The 15235-nt window shown below is 40.3% G+C and overlaps 1 protein-coding gene across 2 annotated transcripts in view; it reads right to left on the bottom strand.

Moving 5' to 3' along the window:
- Positions 1 to 7761: 7761 nt before the first annotated feature.
- LOC118424484 (probable serine carboxypeptidase CPVL) overlaps positions 7762 to 15235 on the bottom strand; it is a 15740-nt gene continuing 8266 nt past the window's right edge. For both annotated transcript variants that reach the window (XM_035833058.1, XM_035833057.1), the window contains exons 9-13: positions 14286 to 14417; positions 13726 to 13812; positions 10677 to 10853; positions 9589 to 9771; positions 7762 to 8485 (exon numbers count right to left, since the gene is read on the bottom strand). In XM_035833058.1, coding sequence (XP_035688951.1) covers positions 8387 to 8485; positions 9589 to 9771; positions 10677 to 10853; positions 13726 to 13812; positions 14286 to 14417 — 678 coding nt within the window. In that variant the 3' untranslated portion in view covers positions 7762 to 8386. The remainder of the gene's footprint in view (positions 8486 to 9588; positions 9772 to 10676; positions 10854 to 13725; positions 13813 to 14285; positions 14418 to 15235) is intronic.

Raw genomic sequence — 15235 nt, 5'->3', positions numbered from 1 at the left:
GGAAAAACAAGATGGCGTAAACATGGTGTCAGGTGTCGCTGGTGTTTTTCCACTGGCAACAATGTCCGGTCCTTTATAACACTGTACAAAACTGTACCGGCAAAATCCAAGCAGATGTTGGGATGGACGTCGTAGCGTACTATTTCTTCCTTCCTGCCGTCCTCACTTCTTTTCTTCCCATTCCCTCTTTCCTTCATTCCTTTATCACTCAATATTCATCTCCTTTCTCTCTTTTCTATTTCTATCCTTCCTTCCTTCTTTCATTTTGGTTGACTTTCTGGACACAGTACACAGATACATTTGGAAAGTAAGAGAATACGATCTTTCTACCAAACATCTGCTTTGAGATTTCTGTAAAAGGTGCCTCAGGGAAATGTACACGTTGCCTTAAGAAGAAGACAGTGATTTATCCGTTTCACAATTTTTTTAACATTACCTCTACACCAAGAAGGAATAAAATATGTAGCAAAAATGCTGACTGGGTTATCGGATCTTGTTGGAAGCAATGTAGAATTCGCGCAGTTTTTTTGCCATGGCCGATGTTATGATGTAGCCTGGGTACCATGATCGTATTTCTACCGGGGCTCATTGTAATCGTTACCCTGAGATTTATATATTTTAGTGCAGCGAGTGAAGGAGTTCCGGTAGATATATGATGGTACCCAGGCTGTGTTACGTACATATATCGTAAAGTGGCAGACAGGTTAGACGTGCACTGCGTGTATACAAAAGATTCGCCGTCTTCATAAAAAGGGTGGTAGGAATTTCGCAAGCCACAGACAAGATAAACGTAGCTCACGTAACCTACCATTAAGTATAACTATTCTATATTAGAACCATTAACTTTATGTATGGTAAAACTAGAACAAACGTTATAAACATTAATGTTATACGATACGGCTATGTGCTAAGCAGATTACAAGCGTGAAAAACGTAAACCACGTAAACCACGTACGCACCTGGATCACACGTATCACGGCACCATTACTGTATCGATTTTTTTTCTTTACCTGTCTGTTAGTACGTAATCACATGCCGGTCCGGTGATGTTTTGTTTTTAAAATCTTTTTAGAGCAAAAAAAAAGAAAATATTTCTGCGTGGGCTGCTCCATTAGTTGAAGTAGATGGGGATGTAAATCCGATACAATATAAAACTATAGTCAACTATTCTCCTACGCAGAGGGACCACAGTCGTGTCAAAACTCCCAAGTTAGCTAGCCGTTGGGGACCGTGCGTAGGAGGATGAAGGCAAACATGCATATATATGTTTTTGTGACCACTTATATTAAAACTCATTATCGACAGGCTACGATATCCGCTATGGACATGGTTAGTTTATACAAATGGTAAATAATCTAAGCCACCATAAAAATTTCTATGTGGTCCACATGCAGAATGAGAATAAGTCACTGTCCACTAGAAAAAAAAGAGGATTGGTTTGGAACCATTGTCTTAGTTAGTGAACATAATCAGTTTAATAGTTTCAGAGAGAGAAATAGAATGTACTGACCTTAAGTTTCCCCCTGGGCCCGCCATTATGACCTTGATTTTGTAGGTCAAATATCAAGTTCAAATCTGGCATGTCCCTTTCAATTTCAATGCTATTTCCGCCCATCTTACGTCAGGGGAATGACTATGACGTAATGTCAACAATATCCTGTCTATACTAGGAACGCGTGGACATCGTAATATCTATTTGTTAATTTTCTATCTACTAGTATAACATGATTTATTGTACATTGCATAACAGAATGGTTAGATTTTAAAACCATTGTTATAAATAGATCGTCATAATCAACCCAGACCCGTAAACAGATTTTTTCTGACACTCTTCATATCTTAATTTTTGACATTTTAATGATGTTTTTCGCAATCTTTTACCTGAAATCATAAATCGATGTACCTTAGTTAAGATTGATGGTTAATACAGTTTATCATCAATTATTTTCCTTGATTTGTGTTATTTGTAAAAATGTAATATTGATGTTTGTACAACTCGTTCGGAGACCTCATATCTCTGATGAAAAGTACTATGATTATTGAAAACACTATATGATTACACATTATCCTCACAAACCATGCAAATGTGCATCTCCACTTGTAACATTTTTTGTCTATACTACGTGTATAACCAACATCATGGAAATTTGTCGTTTATTTTCTTAATTATCTTCCTTGAAATATTTTCTTACAGAAACGGCCCTGCAGTTCCAAGGCAAGCTGCTAGGGAACCAACCCACACCACAAAATTTATAGCCATGGCATGTCCAAGCGAAAGATACAAAATCCGCAAGTTCATGCTGCAGTACCAAAGTCACACACCAGGGGCCCCAAATAGAAATTGACCTCCGTGTTCCCAACGCCTATCCAAATACCAAAATCCAAGTATCAGTGCAATCCGTCCAAATATTGTAGGGTTATGCTGACCTCGAATATCAGGAAACACAAACACACACACACACGCGCACACATACACACACAGACGCGCACACACGGAGGCAGAGGCAGACAAACACACACACACACAGACGCGTACACAGAGAGACAGAGAGAGACACACAAACACACACGCGCGCGGGCACACAAAGAGACAGAGACAGACAGACACACAAACACACACACACACACAATGATATTAACAGACGTTGGAAACGCTTGGCATTGATCTTGTGGGTAACCTTGCTAATGTTTCACACAGAGCTTTGGTTTTGTATTGCGGTTCCAAGTCAAATTCATCACATACCGGGTACTGATGAGTAGGCCTGTGTCCGTGACAAGTCGCCTAGGATCTAGGTCAATGTCTTGTTTAAAGTACAGGCACAGATGCTCAGCTGTTGTTTTGGGCTCTAAAATAGACATGGGGATTCCCAAGGTTACCCGCGAAGTCCAAACCGTACAAAAATAAAGTCTCAACTCCAGGCTGACTTCTCTTGTTGTGGATATATTCTCCAAGAAGTTGTAGCATGAATAAAATTTAAAAAAAATGTTTTTCTGCACTGGAGCAATCTTGAACGTAAAATTTATCTTTTCTTTCCTTCCATTCTTGTCTTAACTTTAATATAGAGCATGTCCTTTACATTAAACAGTTCACAGTCCTCTTTTCTGGCTTCCCCAGAAATCCAATGCAACAGCAAAATTCCCCCCAAAAGGAATTTTTATGTTGTGTCTAGCTCTCTCATACATAGTAACATGATAAATATATTTCGAGCCTGTTTTGATTCAAAGATTCTTTTCTCTATTCAACTTTTCACACACCCCATTTGAGTGTTGCCCTAATTTTTGAAGTTCAACATATCCACCAAAAGTAACTTCAAGATGTGCCTAGCTCTCTCATACGGTCACAGTGACATGATAAATATTTTCTTTTCTTGTGTTCTTGTTCTGATTTACTAAAGGTCGTTTTCTCTATTCAACTTTTCACACGTCCCTTTTCAGTCTTGCTCCAATTTTTGAAATTCAACAGATCCACCAAAATAAACTCACAGTTGTGCCTAGCTCTCTCATACGGTCACAGTGACATGATGAATATTTATGTGGGCGAAGCCACACATATAGTTTTCTTACAAGTATTTCACCGGAAATCAGAAACAAATGGAAGCCTCCATGTACTCCATGTTTCAAGCTTTTTGATTGGCCTAAAGTCGCACTTTCTCGGTTGTACGTCAGAGGTGAACCTATCAACGCGCAGGACACAATCGGCATCCATTTTGATAATAGCCAATCAAAACTCAGAAAAATGGAAGCTGTTAGCAAATACTCCGCGTTCCAAGCTTTTTGATTGGCCTAAATTCAGACTGTCTCGGGTGTACGTCAGAGCTGGACCTATCAACGCAGAGAACACAAAATGTCATTCGGCATCCAGTTTTATAATAGCAGCTGAGACGCGGCAGTAAATCGGCCATGCATTCGACCAAACAGGCGCTCAAGGAAGAAGTTGCCCGCCACGGAATGAACAAGATTGATAAATTTGCACAGAAAAACATTAGCTTAAGAAAATGGGACCTTGGAATCTTGCAAATTAAACAGTGAACGGACGTGTTCAAGCTACGCATTGCATTTGTATACATGTACCTGTTAAAATGCCGGCAATAACGTTACGGCAAGCTTGGCCGAATGGCTAAAGCACCAGTTACGGTTGCGCTTTTTTCGCTAGGTCAACCCTGGTTCGATTCCGGGCGGGAACAACTTTCTTTTAGTTGTCCTTTTTTTTTTCTTTTTTGATATTTACAACAATTTTATCTTGCAAACAGAGCATCGTTCAGTTTACACGCCTTTTTATTTATTTTTTAATTGCCCTCAAAAGACGGCGTTTAAACGGTCGGACGGTCCATGTGGGGAGGGGGGCTCGTCAACGCCTCGGACCATACCGGCAGCCAAATACTGTATCGTCGATGTCTGTCGCCTGCGGCGTTAAGTCAAATTTGGAATGGAGGCTACGGTACGGTACCGGACCTGAACCTGATCATGAATTTCAGCTTTATAATTGCTACACAGCACAACCCGTGACGTCAGGTAAAGGCCGAGAATAGGGGTGAACCGAGAATACGGGGCACCTAATGGCAATTACTATTGTGTGTAAGATAGTTTGACTTAAACTTCAAAAAAGGCCACGGGAAAGACTTGCTGCATTTTCGCGAAAATGTTGTCATTCTAGTTGTTTCTTTTCTTGCGATTTTTCCTTTCTTTTCCCTTCGCCCACATCCTGCATTTTTTCAAAAATGTTGCCTTTCTAGTTTTTCTTCTGTTTCTTGTTTTGATTTAAAGGTTTTTTTCTCTATACACATTTTCACACGGCCCTTTTCAGTCTTGCGGCAATTTTTGAAATTCAACATATCCGCCAAAAGTAACTTCACGTTGTGCCTAGCTCTCCCGTACGGTCACAGTGACATGATAAACCTTCCCCTTATTTCCATACTTGCCCCGATTTAAGGTAATTTCCCCTATTCACCTTTTCACACGCCACCATGCCCAAAACAGGTTACTCCATGTAGTGCCTCTCTCTCTCTCATACGGACATACAAGCATGTTGCTGTCGAGTCGACGACAAACAATCAAGATAAATGTATCCAAGACGACACTAGCGTTGATACAGATATATATTCCTGTCAGCCTCTCACGCTAGTAGTGCGTCACAACCGCCATTAACGTGAAATAAAAGCGATGATTATCATCAATGGTGCTGATACGGAGCTAAGTTTGGATTAATTTAGTTCGGGCGACGCCGATGGGTCGTACGTTTGCACGAAATATAGTAGTTACCATGAGGTTAATGTTTTCGATGCCCTTGCCTTCTTTGTGATTTCTACATTAGATTTAAAAAAACAAAATGACAGTACTTACTTAACCAAGTTTTACATTAAACGTAACTGTGTACTTCGTAACTGTATAAATCATATAGATCAGCGTTAAGAAAATGATTAGATGAAATAATGCTAAACTGCTTTTCGATTGTTAATTTTGATGTTTGATTAGCATTAAGGGGGGGGGGGATTTGAGCAAATAGAGAAACGATAAGATTTAAACGACCTACCTTGCCATGGGACTGCAATGAAAGTGTAGTTTGTTCAGAACACAGATTGCATTGTTTTATACAAAGCGTTATACATGTGTATAACAGTTTTGTATCATGTGTCTATGTATGGCCGTCAGTTGATACAGTATATGAATACAAATGCTTATCTTTCGTTAGAATGGTAGAAACTGTCAGATGACAGATCACGAAAATAAAATTATATTCAAAGAAATTGTCAAGTGTGCGACATGACGATACGGTTTGGTATAAGAATACTAGTACTCTAGGACTACGGGTGGAGATATTGGAAAATGGTGAAAAGACAATAAATCCGACAAAAATCGGGGAAGTGGGAATAGATGTTAGGAGACTTACTTGTGTCACTTAGTAGACCTTAGTTGCTTGTGTGGGCGGTTTTTTTGTTCTGCTACGTACACGAGAACGATGTAGTATTTCCACTGACCGGGTCAGAACAAATCCTGGTAACTCGGACAGAGGACGACAGATCCTTCTTTAAAATGATATCTGTCGAACTATATCCAGGAAAATTTACAAAAGCATCTGGTCTGCACAGATATCCCAACACATGAACGTGTAAAAACCACTTGACTCAACGGCACTGGTTACGTCACACAGAAACGTTGTCACAATATTGTCACTCAAGTTGTCTCATCCGAGGAAATAAAGTCGGCACGATGTTTCGAGTTCATCCAAAACACCAACGGGTCAGTCAAGTTGTCTCATCATGAAAGTCACCACGATGTTTCAGGTTCATTTAACACACCAACGCGTAAATATCATTTGATTTGCGCCTGGCCTTAAACCACGGCTCGTGGTAAGTAAGCCTTTATCAATTTTCGCGGATGGGAAGTTCCTATCTCTGAGCTCTATGGATGACGAGGCTAACGGTGACCTCCACATGCCCGATACCCAGCAACGGTCACGAGGCCGCCGCCGAGCCGCTAAAATTAGACCGCGGTTGTCATAACGGATCATAATAGAGCGGCTAATAGCATCACGGATTTGGGGCCTTGCTCCTAATGTGGGCGGTCAAGCCTGTGATAACGTGTATATATAAGTAGTCATATCAGATCAATCTTTCTTGACATCGGAATGCATGCACTTGATGCTTACATTTTTTTAAATACATAATGTACAGGGCATGCCTGGAAAAGTGTATCTTTAAGTTTAAGTGATGTTAATGTGTAAATAGTCTCAATGTACTGTACATGTGTTAATGTTGTTTTATGTAAACTGTTTGTCTTATGACTCCAGGAAGACTAGTGATGCATTGTCTGAATTGTACCCACTAATGGAGATCTTTCGAATAAACAATAAACAACCTTGTTTAAAGAAAACAAAAATAAAGAAATATGGCAGATGTGAGAGAACTTTATCATTCAGAGTCGGATATATATATTAGTAAACAATAACATGCTTTATTGGCATTCTACTTTAAAGAGATATGAAGGGCACTGTGGCCCCTGACCATGTGCCCTCTTACTTAGGAGCGCAGATCCTCTGGTAAGCATAATATTCTGATTGACCACGGATGCTTTTTGGTGACATGTGGCCACTTTTTTGTGGATAACAGGCGAAGATCAATACGCGCGGATGCCATCCATAGAAATAAGTCAGTGTGGCCTTATGAAATGAAGGTTACCCAAAATCCAATCGATGTGTATGGTCTGTCTAGAGGAAATGATGCCTGCCAAACTTGATGCCAGACGGGCATCGAAACGTAATCGGCTAGCTGCTGAAAAACGCGTGGTCGTGATTCGAGAATAAAGAACTTTGTTATCATCTATAATGTTATGTCCAGAGGAAATAAGATGATCCGAAATTTTATCCTTTCATCTTATGTTTCAGCTGTTTTTTCGAAATGTTTTAGGCGTCTTTGTCAAGTTTTCTTCATGACTAGAGCCCGGGACAAAGCAGAAAGCGCAACAAAAACGCATGAAACATGTCAAAAACAATCTCTGCTTGGAGAATATTCCTGAACATATTTGCCTTGTCTTTGTAGTCATTGTACTTTACAAAGGACGTTTGAGGAATATTGAAGTTTCAAGGAGAGCACGTCATAGACAGTCTAAAAATACCACTGCAACCTCAGATGCCACGGTCTCCTTGAAACTTCAATATTCAATGACCGTGGCATCTGAGGTTGCAGTGGTATTTTTAGACTGTCTATGACGTGCATATGATATAGACCAATAGGAGCCCAGGATCCCTTATCACCATGAAAATCAGTCCAATAGGAGCTCAGAATTCTTTATTGCCATGGAAATCAGTCCAATAGGAGCAAAGGATTCTTCTTGTGAAAATCCATCCAATAGGAGCTCAGGATAAGAATGATAAGTGTGAGAGACTTAAAAAGTCACTTCGTTCCAGGTATAAGGAAAGGGACTATATTTGAAACATACAAGTATGATGATGACAAGTATTCTGAAGATCTGTTTCTTAAAATTTTAACCTGACAACAAAAATTAGAAATTTGATATATATCACATTTTGGAGACGGATCAAACGATTTATATTCTATAAATTACAAAAACATTGCATACAACTCAAACGATTGCCATATTTATATTCTTTAAATTACAAAAACATTGCATACAACTTATCAACGATATTCTATATACATTTTGATAAATCCATACAGCAAATTCCTTTTAAGTATCTGCCTTCCTTACAATTTTGCTGGTCGAGGAAACTAGAAATTCTTTATGCATCAATCTGTCAATCACATGAAAGCTGTGTTCTGATTGGCTGCAGATTTCCTCCATTCTAATGCTGTGCTAGTTAATTAAGTGACAAATCTGTCAATCATATCAAAGGCCAGCTCTGATTGGTCCAGTTTCCCTTCCTAGTCTGTCATTGGAAACCTCTGCCTGACACAAATCTGTCAATCATATCGTAGGCCCGCTCTGGTTGGTCGAATGGTAGAATGTGGCCTGCACCTTTCACGATCACCTGAAAATGAAAAAAAAATACATTATTATTATCATTATGGGGAATCTTTAGTTATGATAAATTCATGCAATATCATCCATACAGTTTCAGACATACAGTTGAGTATCTTTCAGGTGACAAATGAGTCACTTCTGAATCAGTGCCTACATATTTCTTATTTTGAAATCTCACCTGGTAGAAGTTGTCCACCTGTCAGACAACCCAGCTATCTTGCTGTCTGAAGGGTTAATAACTTTCCACAATGTTCTAATGTCTAAATTCTACACTTTAGTGTCTTAAGTTCAGTGAAGACCTGAAAAGAGCAAACATCACTTGGGAACAAGAATGCTGCAACCGACAGGTGCTGATGCCGTAGGAGGATTTAAGGCTAAGGTAAGATACATGTAAGTGTCTTCAGGGTTGATTATTCATCATCATAACTTTCAGCAATGTCTATTATTGCCTAATTTTTCCACTTAAATGCTGAAAAGTCTCACCTTGTAGAAATTTTCCACCTGCTTGACAAAGCCCGACACCTAAGAGTTAATCTTCATAACTTAAATGCCACAATGTTTATTGTTGTCTAATTTTTCCACTTAAATGTTTACAGTATTTCATTACAGTTTAAAGTCTCACAATGTTCTATATCGTTCAACATCTTACCTAGTAGAAATTCTCCACCTGCTTGACGAAGCCGACCACCTCGGTGTCTGAAGGGTTAACTTTTCACAATATTCTGTGTAATGTTGGTAATGTCTAAACTTTGCACTTTAGTATTTTCATTCCCTTTTAAAAGTCTCACCTGGTAGAAATTTTCCACCTGCTTGACGAAGCCGGCCACCTCGGTGTCTGAAGGGTTAACCCTCCACATCATCCTGTCAGCCTTCTGGTACTACAATGTTCTATACTGTCTAAATTTTACACTTCAGTCCTTTTCAACATCTTACCTGGTAAAAGTTGTCCACCTGTTTGACGAAGCCGGCCACCTCGGTGTCTGAAGGGTTAACCCTCCACACAGTCCTGTCAGCCTTCTGGTACTACAATGTTCTATACTGTCTAAATTTTACACTTTAGTCCATTTTAAGCTAAATGTGGATCTTAATAAAGTAAAAACATCTCATCACCTGGTAAAAATTGTCCACCTGCTTGACGAACCCGGCCACCTCGGTGTCCGAAGGGTTAATTTTCCACACCGTCCTGTCAGCCGTCTGATACTGCTCCAGTCTGGACCATGGAAGGCTCCAGAGGAAATTCTCTGTCAGTGGAGCTCCGACTATGATGTCCAGCTGACCATTGTAGATTAACACCTAAAAAATACTTAGTTAACAAAATAGCCTGATAGTAATATTTCAAACACAACCAGGGTAGTACTCACAACGTTTCGATGTCTGTCAGACACCATCATCATAGTTAGAATGGGTACTACCCCGGTTGTGTTCAAAAGAACCTACCTGATCAAATTATTTACAGGACAAAGCCTAATTTCTCAAGAAATCAGTAACATCATGGTATTAAGTACATGTTAAAGTACATAAACACAGCAGTTTTCCATGCAATGCTAATAACAAAACAACTCGAAATCATGATAGCTGAAACTGGCAGTCTGTAAGACTAACATTTAATAGTTGTAAAAAGAGCATTTGAAAAAGGAGGAAATCTGTGGAGTCCGACATGTTTTCCAGACCTTGCATAATTGCAGTATCAAAAATTTGCTGATCAGAATCGCAGGCACTTTTGAGCCAACCGGTGCCATTGAGTTGCTGCTCTGTATCTAAGTGCTCCAACTGTGCACTACAATATACCACAAATCATTTTTGTTGAATTAAAAGTTTATCTGTAATGGTAAATGATATGATAAAGATTACATTACATGCTATTCCATATCATTTATTCCAACAAGCTTTTGATCTTTCTCGGGTGTATCTCAAGTTCAAATGACCCGTAGCCTTTGTCATGAGTTATGGACGGACTCAGACGGTCACCTTAAGTTTGGGTTTGACCCACTTTTGTTCAGGTCATGCGACATAAAGTTTGGGTTTGACCCACTTTTGTTCAGGTCATGCGACATAAAGTTTGGGTTTGACCCACTTTTGTTCAGGTCATGTGACATAGGCTGTGGGTCATTTGAACTTGAGACAGTTCAGACGTCTGATCAAAAGCTTGTGGGTTAAAGCACTACACTTTGTGTAAGGTTATAGCATATTTTGCAGACCTTGTAACTCTCCATAATGGTAGCCACCCAGGGCTTCACAGACTTCAGGAAGTCAGGTGCCAGCAGATACCTCTGCACATCTGACCCGTTATGGAAGGTCAGGTTCCCCACATGGATAGCTTTCCTCACCTCAGGTAGGGACAGGTAGTCCATGTAGTAGCCCTTTAATGCTGGTTCCTAAGGCAACAGATAAAAACAAGACTCATTTGCAAATTCATGCCTGCAGGCTAATTGCAAGTACATGGTAGAAACATAGGAGACACACATGTGCAAAAGTGTTACTTACTGGCATCATGCAAAAGTCTACTCCTTAAATACTAGTGCTGGCTAGTCATCTTGACAAGCTGGGGTTGACATTTTAGGAATCAAAAACTATCTATTACAATTTATGAATCAAAAATTATTTCAAGCCCTGCATTCCTTTATACCACATTACATATCTGTGCAGAAAGATTTAAGGTTCTCAGTATTTAGGCTCCAGCAAATGCATTTGGTACATAAAGGAAGACATTTTGTATAAATGTGCTAAGCAAGATACAGAAAGAGGCTGAAGAAAAACTGAATAGTTGCAGAATGTTCCAACAACTACAGATGCAGAAGCCAGTGGATGATGATTTTTGTACTTAGACCGTATCACCAACGAGGAAATCTGCAGCAAAGTAGTACAAGCCATAGGACCACATGACAACCTCTTGACAACAGTGAAAAAGCGTAAACTGAGATGGTTTGGTCATGCGGCAAGGTCGTCGGGGTTAACAAAGACAATACTACAAGGGACAGTACCAGGAAGTCGAAAGAGAGGAAGACAGAGGAAACGATGGGAAGACAACGTAAAAGAATGGACACTCGCCCTAGCGAACATGGGACTTATGAACAACTTATCATGGACCATGGTCCTCTTTTCACCCACAGTAAGTCAAATGGTCTGAAAATGGACTTAATCAGGAAGGGTGGCTTAATAACCATGATCAACTGCCCGTCCCATGGACTTACTGTGGACAGGCTGGATCTGTCACCCAGCTGCCCTGCCCAGTAGAGGCCCCTGTGTGCTTCTGAAGTTGTTTCTGGATTAGTAATGCCAGATGTACCATGTAATTGAGATAGCCACAAGACTCACAGTCTGTTTACACTGTTATTGATGGTTCAGTGTGTTATATAATAGCCCCTTTTTTGCTCCTCTCAGTTCTCTGGTTGAAGAAGACCAAACATCATCTTGTTACCAAGGTTGGATTGTCCCTTAGTTACATTTTGAGGGGTGCATCTATTATGCTTAATATATGATCCAGAATTGGGCTGTCACATCCATTCTTTTTTGGAGTGGTACCTTAAAGAGTTTACAGGCTTTGTCCACAGTTATAACTGGAAATACAACTCTGCACATATGCCAGTAATCCCCTAGAAATAATAGTGTTCATTTGCCACAGTAATGACAGCCCTCAAGTATTACCAACAGTGTCAACACTACCAAACTAGTAGAGTGGCCAGGTCACATGATGGATCAGGCCAGCAGAACCCTGATAGGTCATGTGACCTGGCCACTCCATACCAAGTTGCCCAAATGAAACAAACTAAAGAATTTGTGGCTTTCTCCACCCTAAGAAACAGACAAGGGAGCATTGACCAGAACCTGGGGCAGTCATTCCCTCATGAGTTGTGCTTAATTAGAAAGACATGGTCCAGTTCAGTGAAGAGAAGGGCTCTAACTTGAGAGAGGGGTCATGAGGTCATGAAGCTTCTAGGTCACTGAAAGGTCAGTTCACACTCAGACTGCTATCAGGTTTATCAAAGATGAACATGAGTATGGAAGACAGGTTGCTTCATTCCCAATCCACAGTATATTTAAATGATGAAATATAAATAAGCCAATTGCAAGAATCTGGAGGTATGAGACTTTTCCACAGAACTGAAGGAAATTGTAGGCACATGTAAACATGATACTCCAGGGTCCCTGGGCAGCATACAGTGGGAGTGGTCACACCAAATTAATGCTGACTCCAAATGATACCTACAGTCTACCACTGTCTCTACCCTTATCTTATGTGCCTGGCTGGCAGTGTTATGTATTCTTTTAAAAGGAGGAAATCACCAGGATTGGATTGTGCCTGTTAGTGTTAATGTTGTTCAGGGGTTTGATTTTCATCATAGCTGATCATATTTGAAAAACTGAAACTTGATCCAATTACAGTGCACTTGCATCTGTATATCAAGGTACCCTGTAGAAGAACACTTTTGAAGATGTAATAAAGCCAGCAATTGCAGGGGCTCTCCTTCTCTGTGACCTCCCTCAGCAGTACATTTTTAGTCAGCTATTAAAAACTCATCTGTCTTGCCTGTAATCATTAAACAAGCAAAGGTGGTCTGTAACCCCAGGACACTCACAGCTACTGGTCATGGTATTTCTCTATTGGCCTTTCTGTAACAATTGTCATGTAAGTAGCAATGTTTGATTTGTAGACTATGATCAACTTGATGAAGCAGCCCATGTTAACTCAGCTCACACTAAGTTACAGTCTATAGTTTTCTTCTGCAGGACCTTCCTGTAAGTTGAGCTAAAATGCATGACAAATTGATGTCATCCCATGATGAGCCCCAGAGATAAAGAACAGAAGGGCCCATCTTACACATGTGCTGCCCTTCTCCCAGCACTCAGGTGATTAATGAGCAGGACATAATAGGGACTAAAGATGGACTTACTCTCTTAATCAGTGTGAAGGACTCAGTGCGGATAATAGCCCACCAAAGCTAACACCAACAGCTCTCAGACATGGTAACATGGGGTGGACTTATTCTGGGACTAACTCCCGTTTTGCCAGCAGTAAGTCCACCTTCTGTCTACCTTCAGTCTGCGTTAAAACCCATGTTCGCAAGCCTTAGCAGAAGCCATAAGAGCGGCGGAGGATAGAGACAGGTGGAGAAGAATAGTGGACGAAGTCATGGTGCCCCAACGACCCACACAGAGATCAAGGGATAGGTGAGGTGAGGTGAGGTATAGAGAGCTATAAGTTCTTAAGGTGTAATCTCTCCATAACGAACACTACGTAGCCCTTACCTCACTCCTGAGGTAGTTGTAGTGATCATTGCTGCCTGTGATGTTGTAAAAGTATGACATGTTTCCAAGCAGCATCGTCTCAAATGTCTGCAATAACAACAACAACAAAAAACAACAACAACAGACATGATTAGGTATAAAGGTTCTTTCTTCACAACCAGGATCCATATGCTAGACAATCAAGAGTCAACATTTCGATGTCCGTCTGTCACCTCCCTTAAAGGACAATTTTACTGTTACTAGTTTACACACTACAGCTAAGTAGTGAGTGAGTGAGTGAGTGAGCGAGTGAGTGGGTTTTATGGGTGGGTTTTTGGGTGTGAGTGAGCAGGGCTCAAAATACTGGGTGCATGTGCACCTAGGTGCACCCAAAATTGGAGCTGTGCACCCAATTATTTTCTGTGGGTGCACAGGGTGTACCCAAATATTTTCTTAGGTCTATGTATCTAAAAGCATACTAGTATACATCATATTCTTGACATCTAAGTGTTAGAAAGACAGTATTAATTTCTGTCATGGTACATGTTTAAGAATTTGAGTGAGTGAGAGAGAGATCACACCTTAAATGCTCCTACGAAGTCTTCCTCCACGATCTGAGCCCCGAAGATGTCCACAAACACGCCAATCCTCAGTCTCTGGGACTCATCCGCCAACCCGATGTGGTACAGGAACTCTGGTAACTTGGCATATTGCTGTAAAAATTCACAAAACAGAATATATTTGCAGAAATTCATTGTGCAACTTGTTCCTGTGGCTCCACTGGCCAATTGGCTTGTGGGGTTAGCTCTGCATGTGCAGTCAGTTGCTGGTTTGATTCCTTGATCAAGTCATACCAAAGACTTACAAATGGCTTCTCTGCTTATAATTATTGACAATGACAATGACAATGACAATGACAATGAAGTTTATTGCATATTCATGCCCCATTGGGGCTAAATGCAGTCAGTTTGGTACATAGTAAGTAATCGGAAAGCTATACATTATATATTACAGTTTACATGCTTCTTCTCTCTTCTTAAAACATGCGTGGACGAGCTTACAGAGTTTTTCCAGTATATCGTAGTTAGATGATGACATAAGGTATTTGAACAGATTTTCCTTCGTCAGGTGCGCATAATTTTTATTTATATGTGTAGCATTAGCGAATGCATTTCGCAGATCTTTGTACAGCGAACACTCTAGGACAAAGTGTACTTCGTTTTCTACATACATGAAACTCTTATCGCAAAATATACATAGTCTATTATCAGGAGGAGTTCGGTTATATCTACCAGCTTCAATTTCCAGTGGATGATTATTAGCAATCAGCAGTTATGAGAAAATGGACCTGTGTGGCCCAAGGGATATAAAATTGGAGATGTGCACTACCTCTATGCACCAAAAGGGGTGGAAAAGATTTCACCTTATCTCAACTATTGATAGCTCCAGCTGACAAAATGAGTACCATTGGAAGGTAATCATTTTGGTAAAATGTCCCAGAGCATAATCTCCAAGCAGATCTTGCTGTGGG

Source organism: Branchiostoma floridae, chromosome 10 (genome assembly GCF_000003815.2).
Source record: "Branchiostoma floridae strain S238N-H82 chromosome 10, Bfl_VNyyK, whole genome shotgun sequence".
NCBI lineage: Eukaryota > Metazoa > Chordata > Leptocardii > Amphioxiformes > Branchiostomatidae > Branchiostoma > Branchiostoma floridae.
Note: the sequence above shows the minus strand (reverse complement) of the source record. Positions and strands in the feature narration are given on the sequence as shown.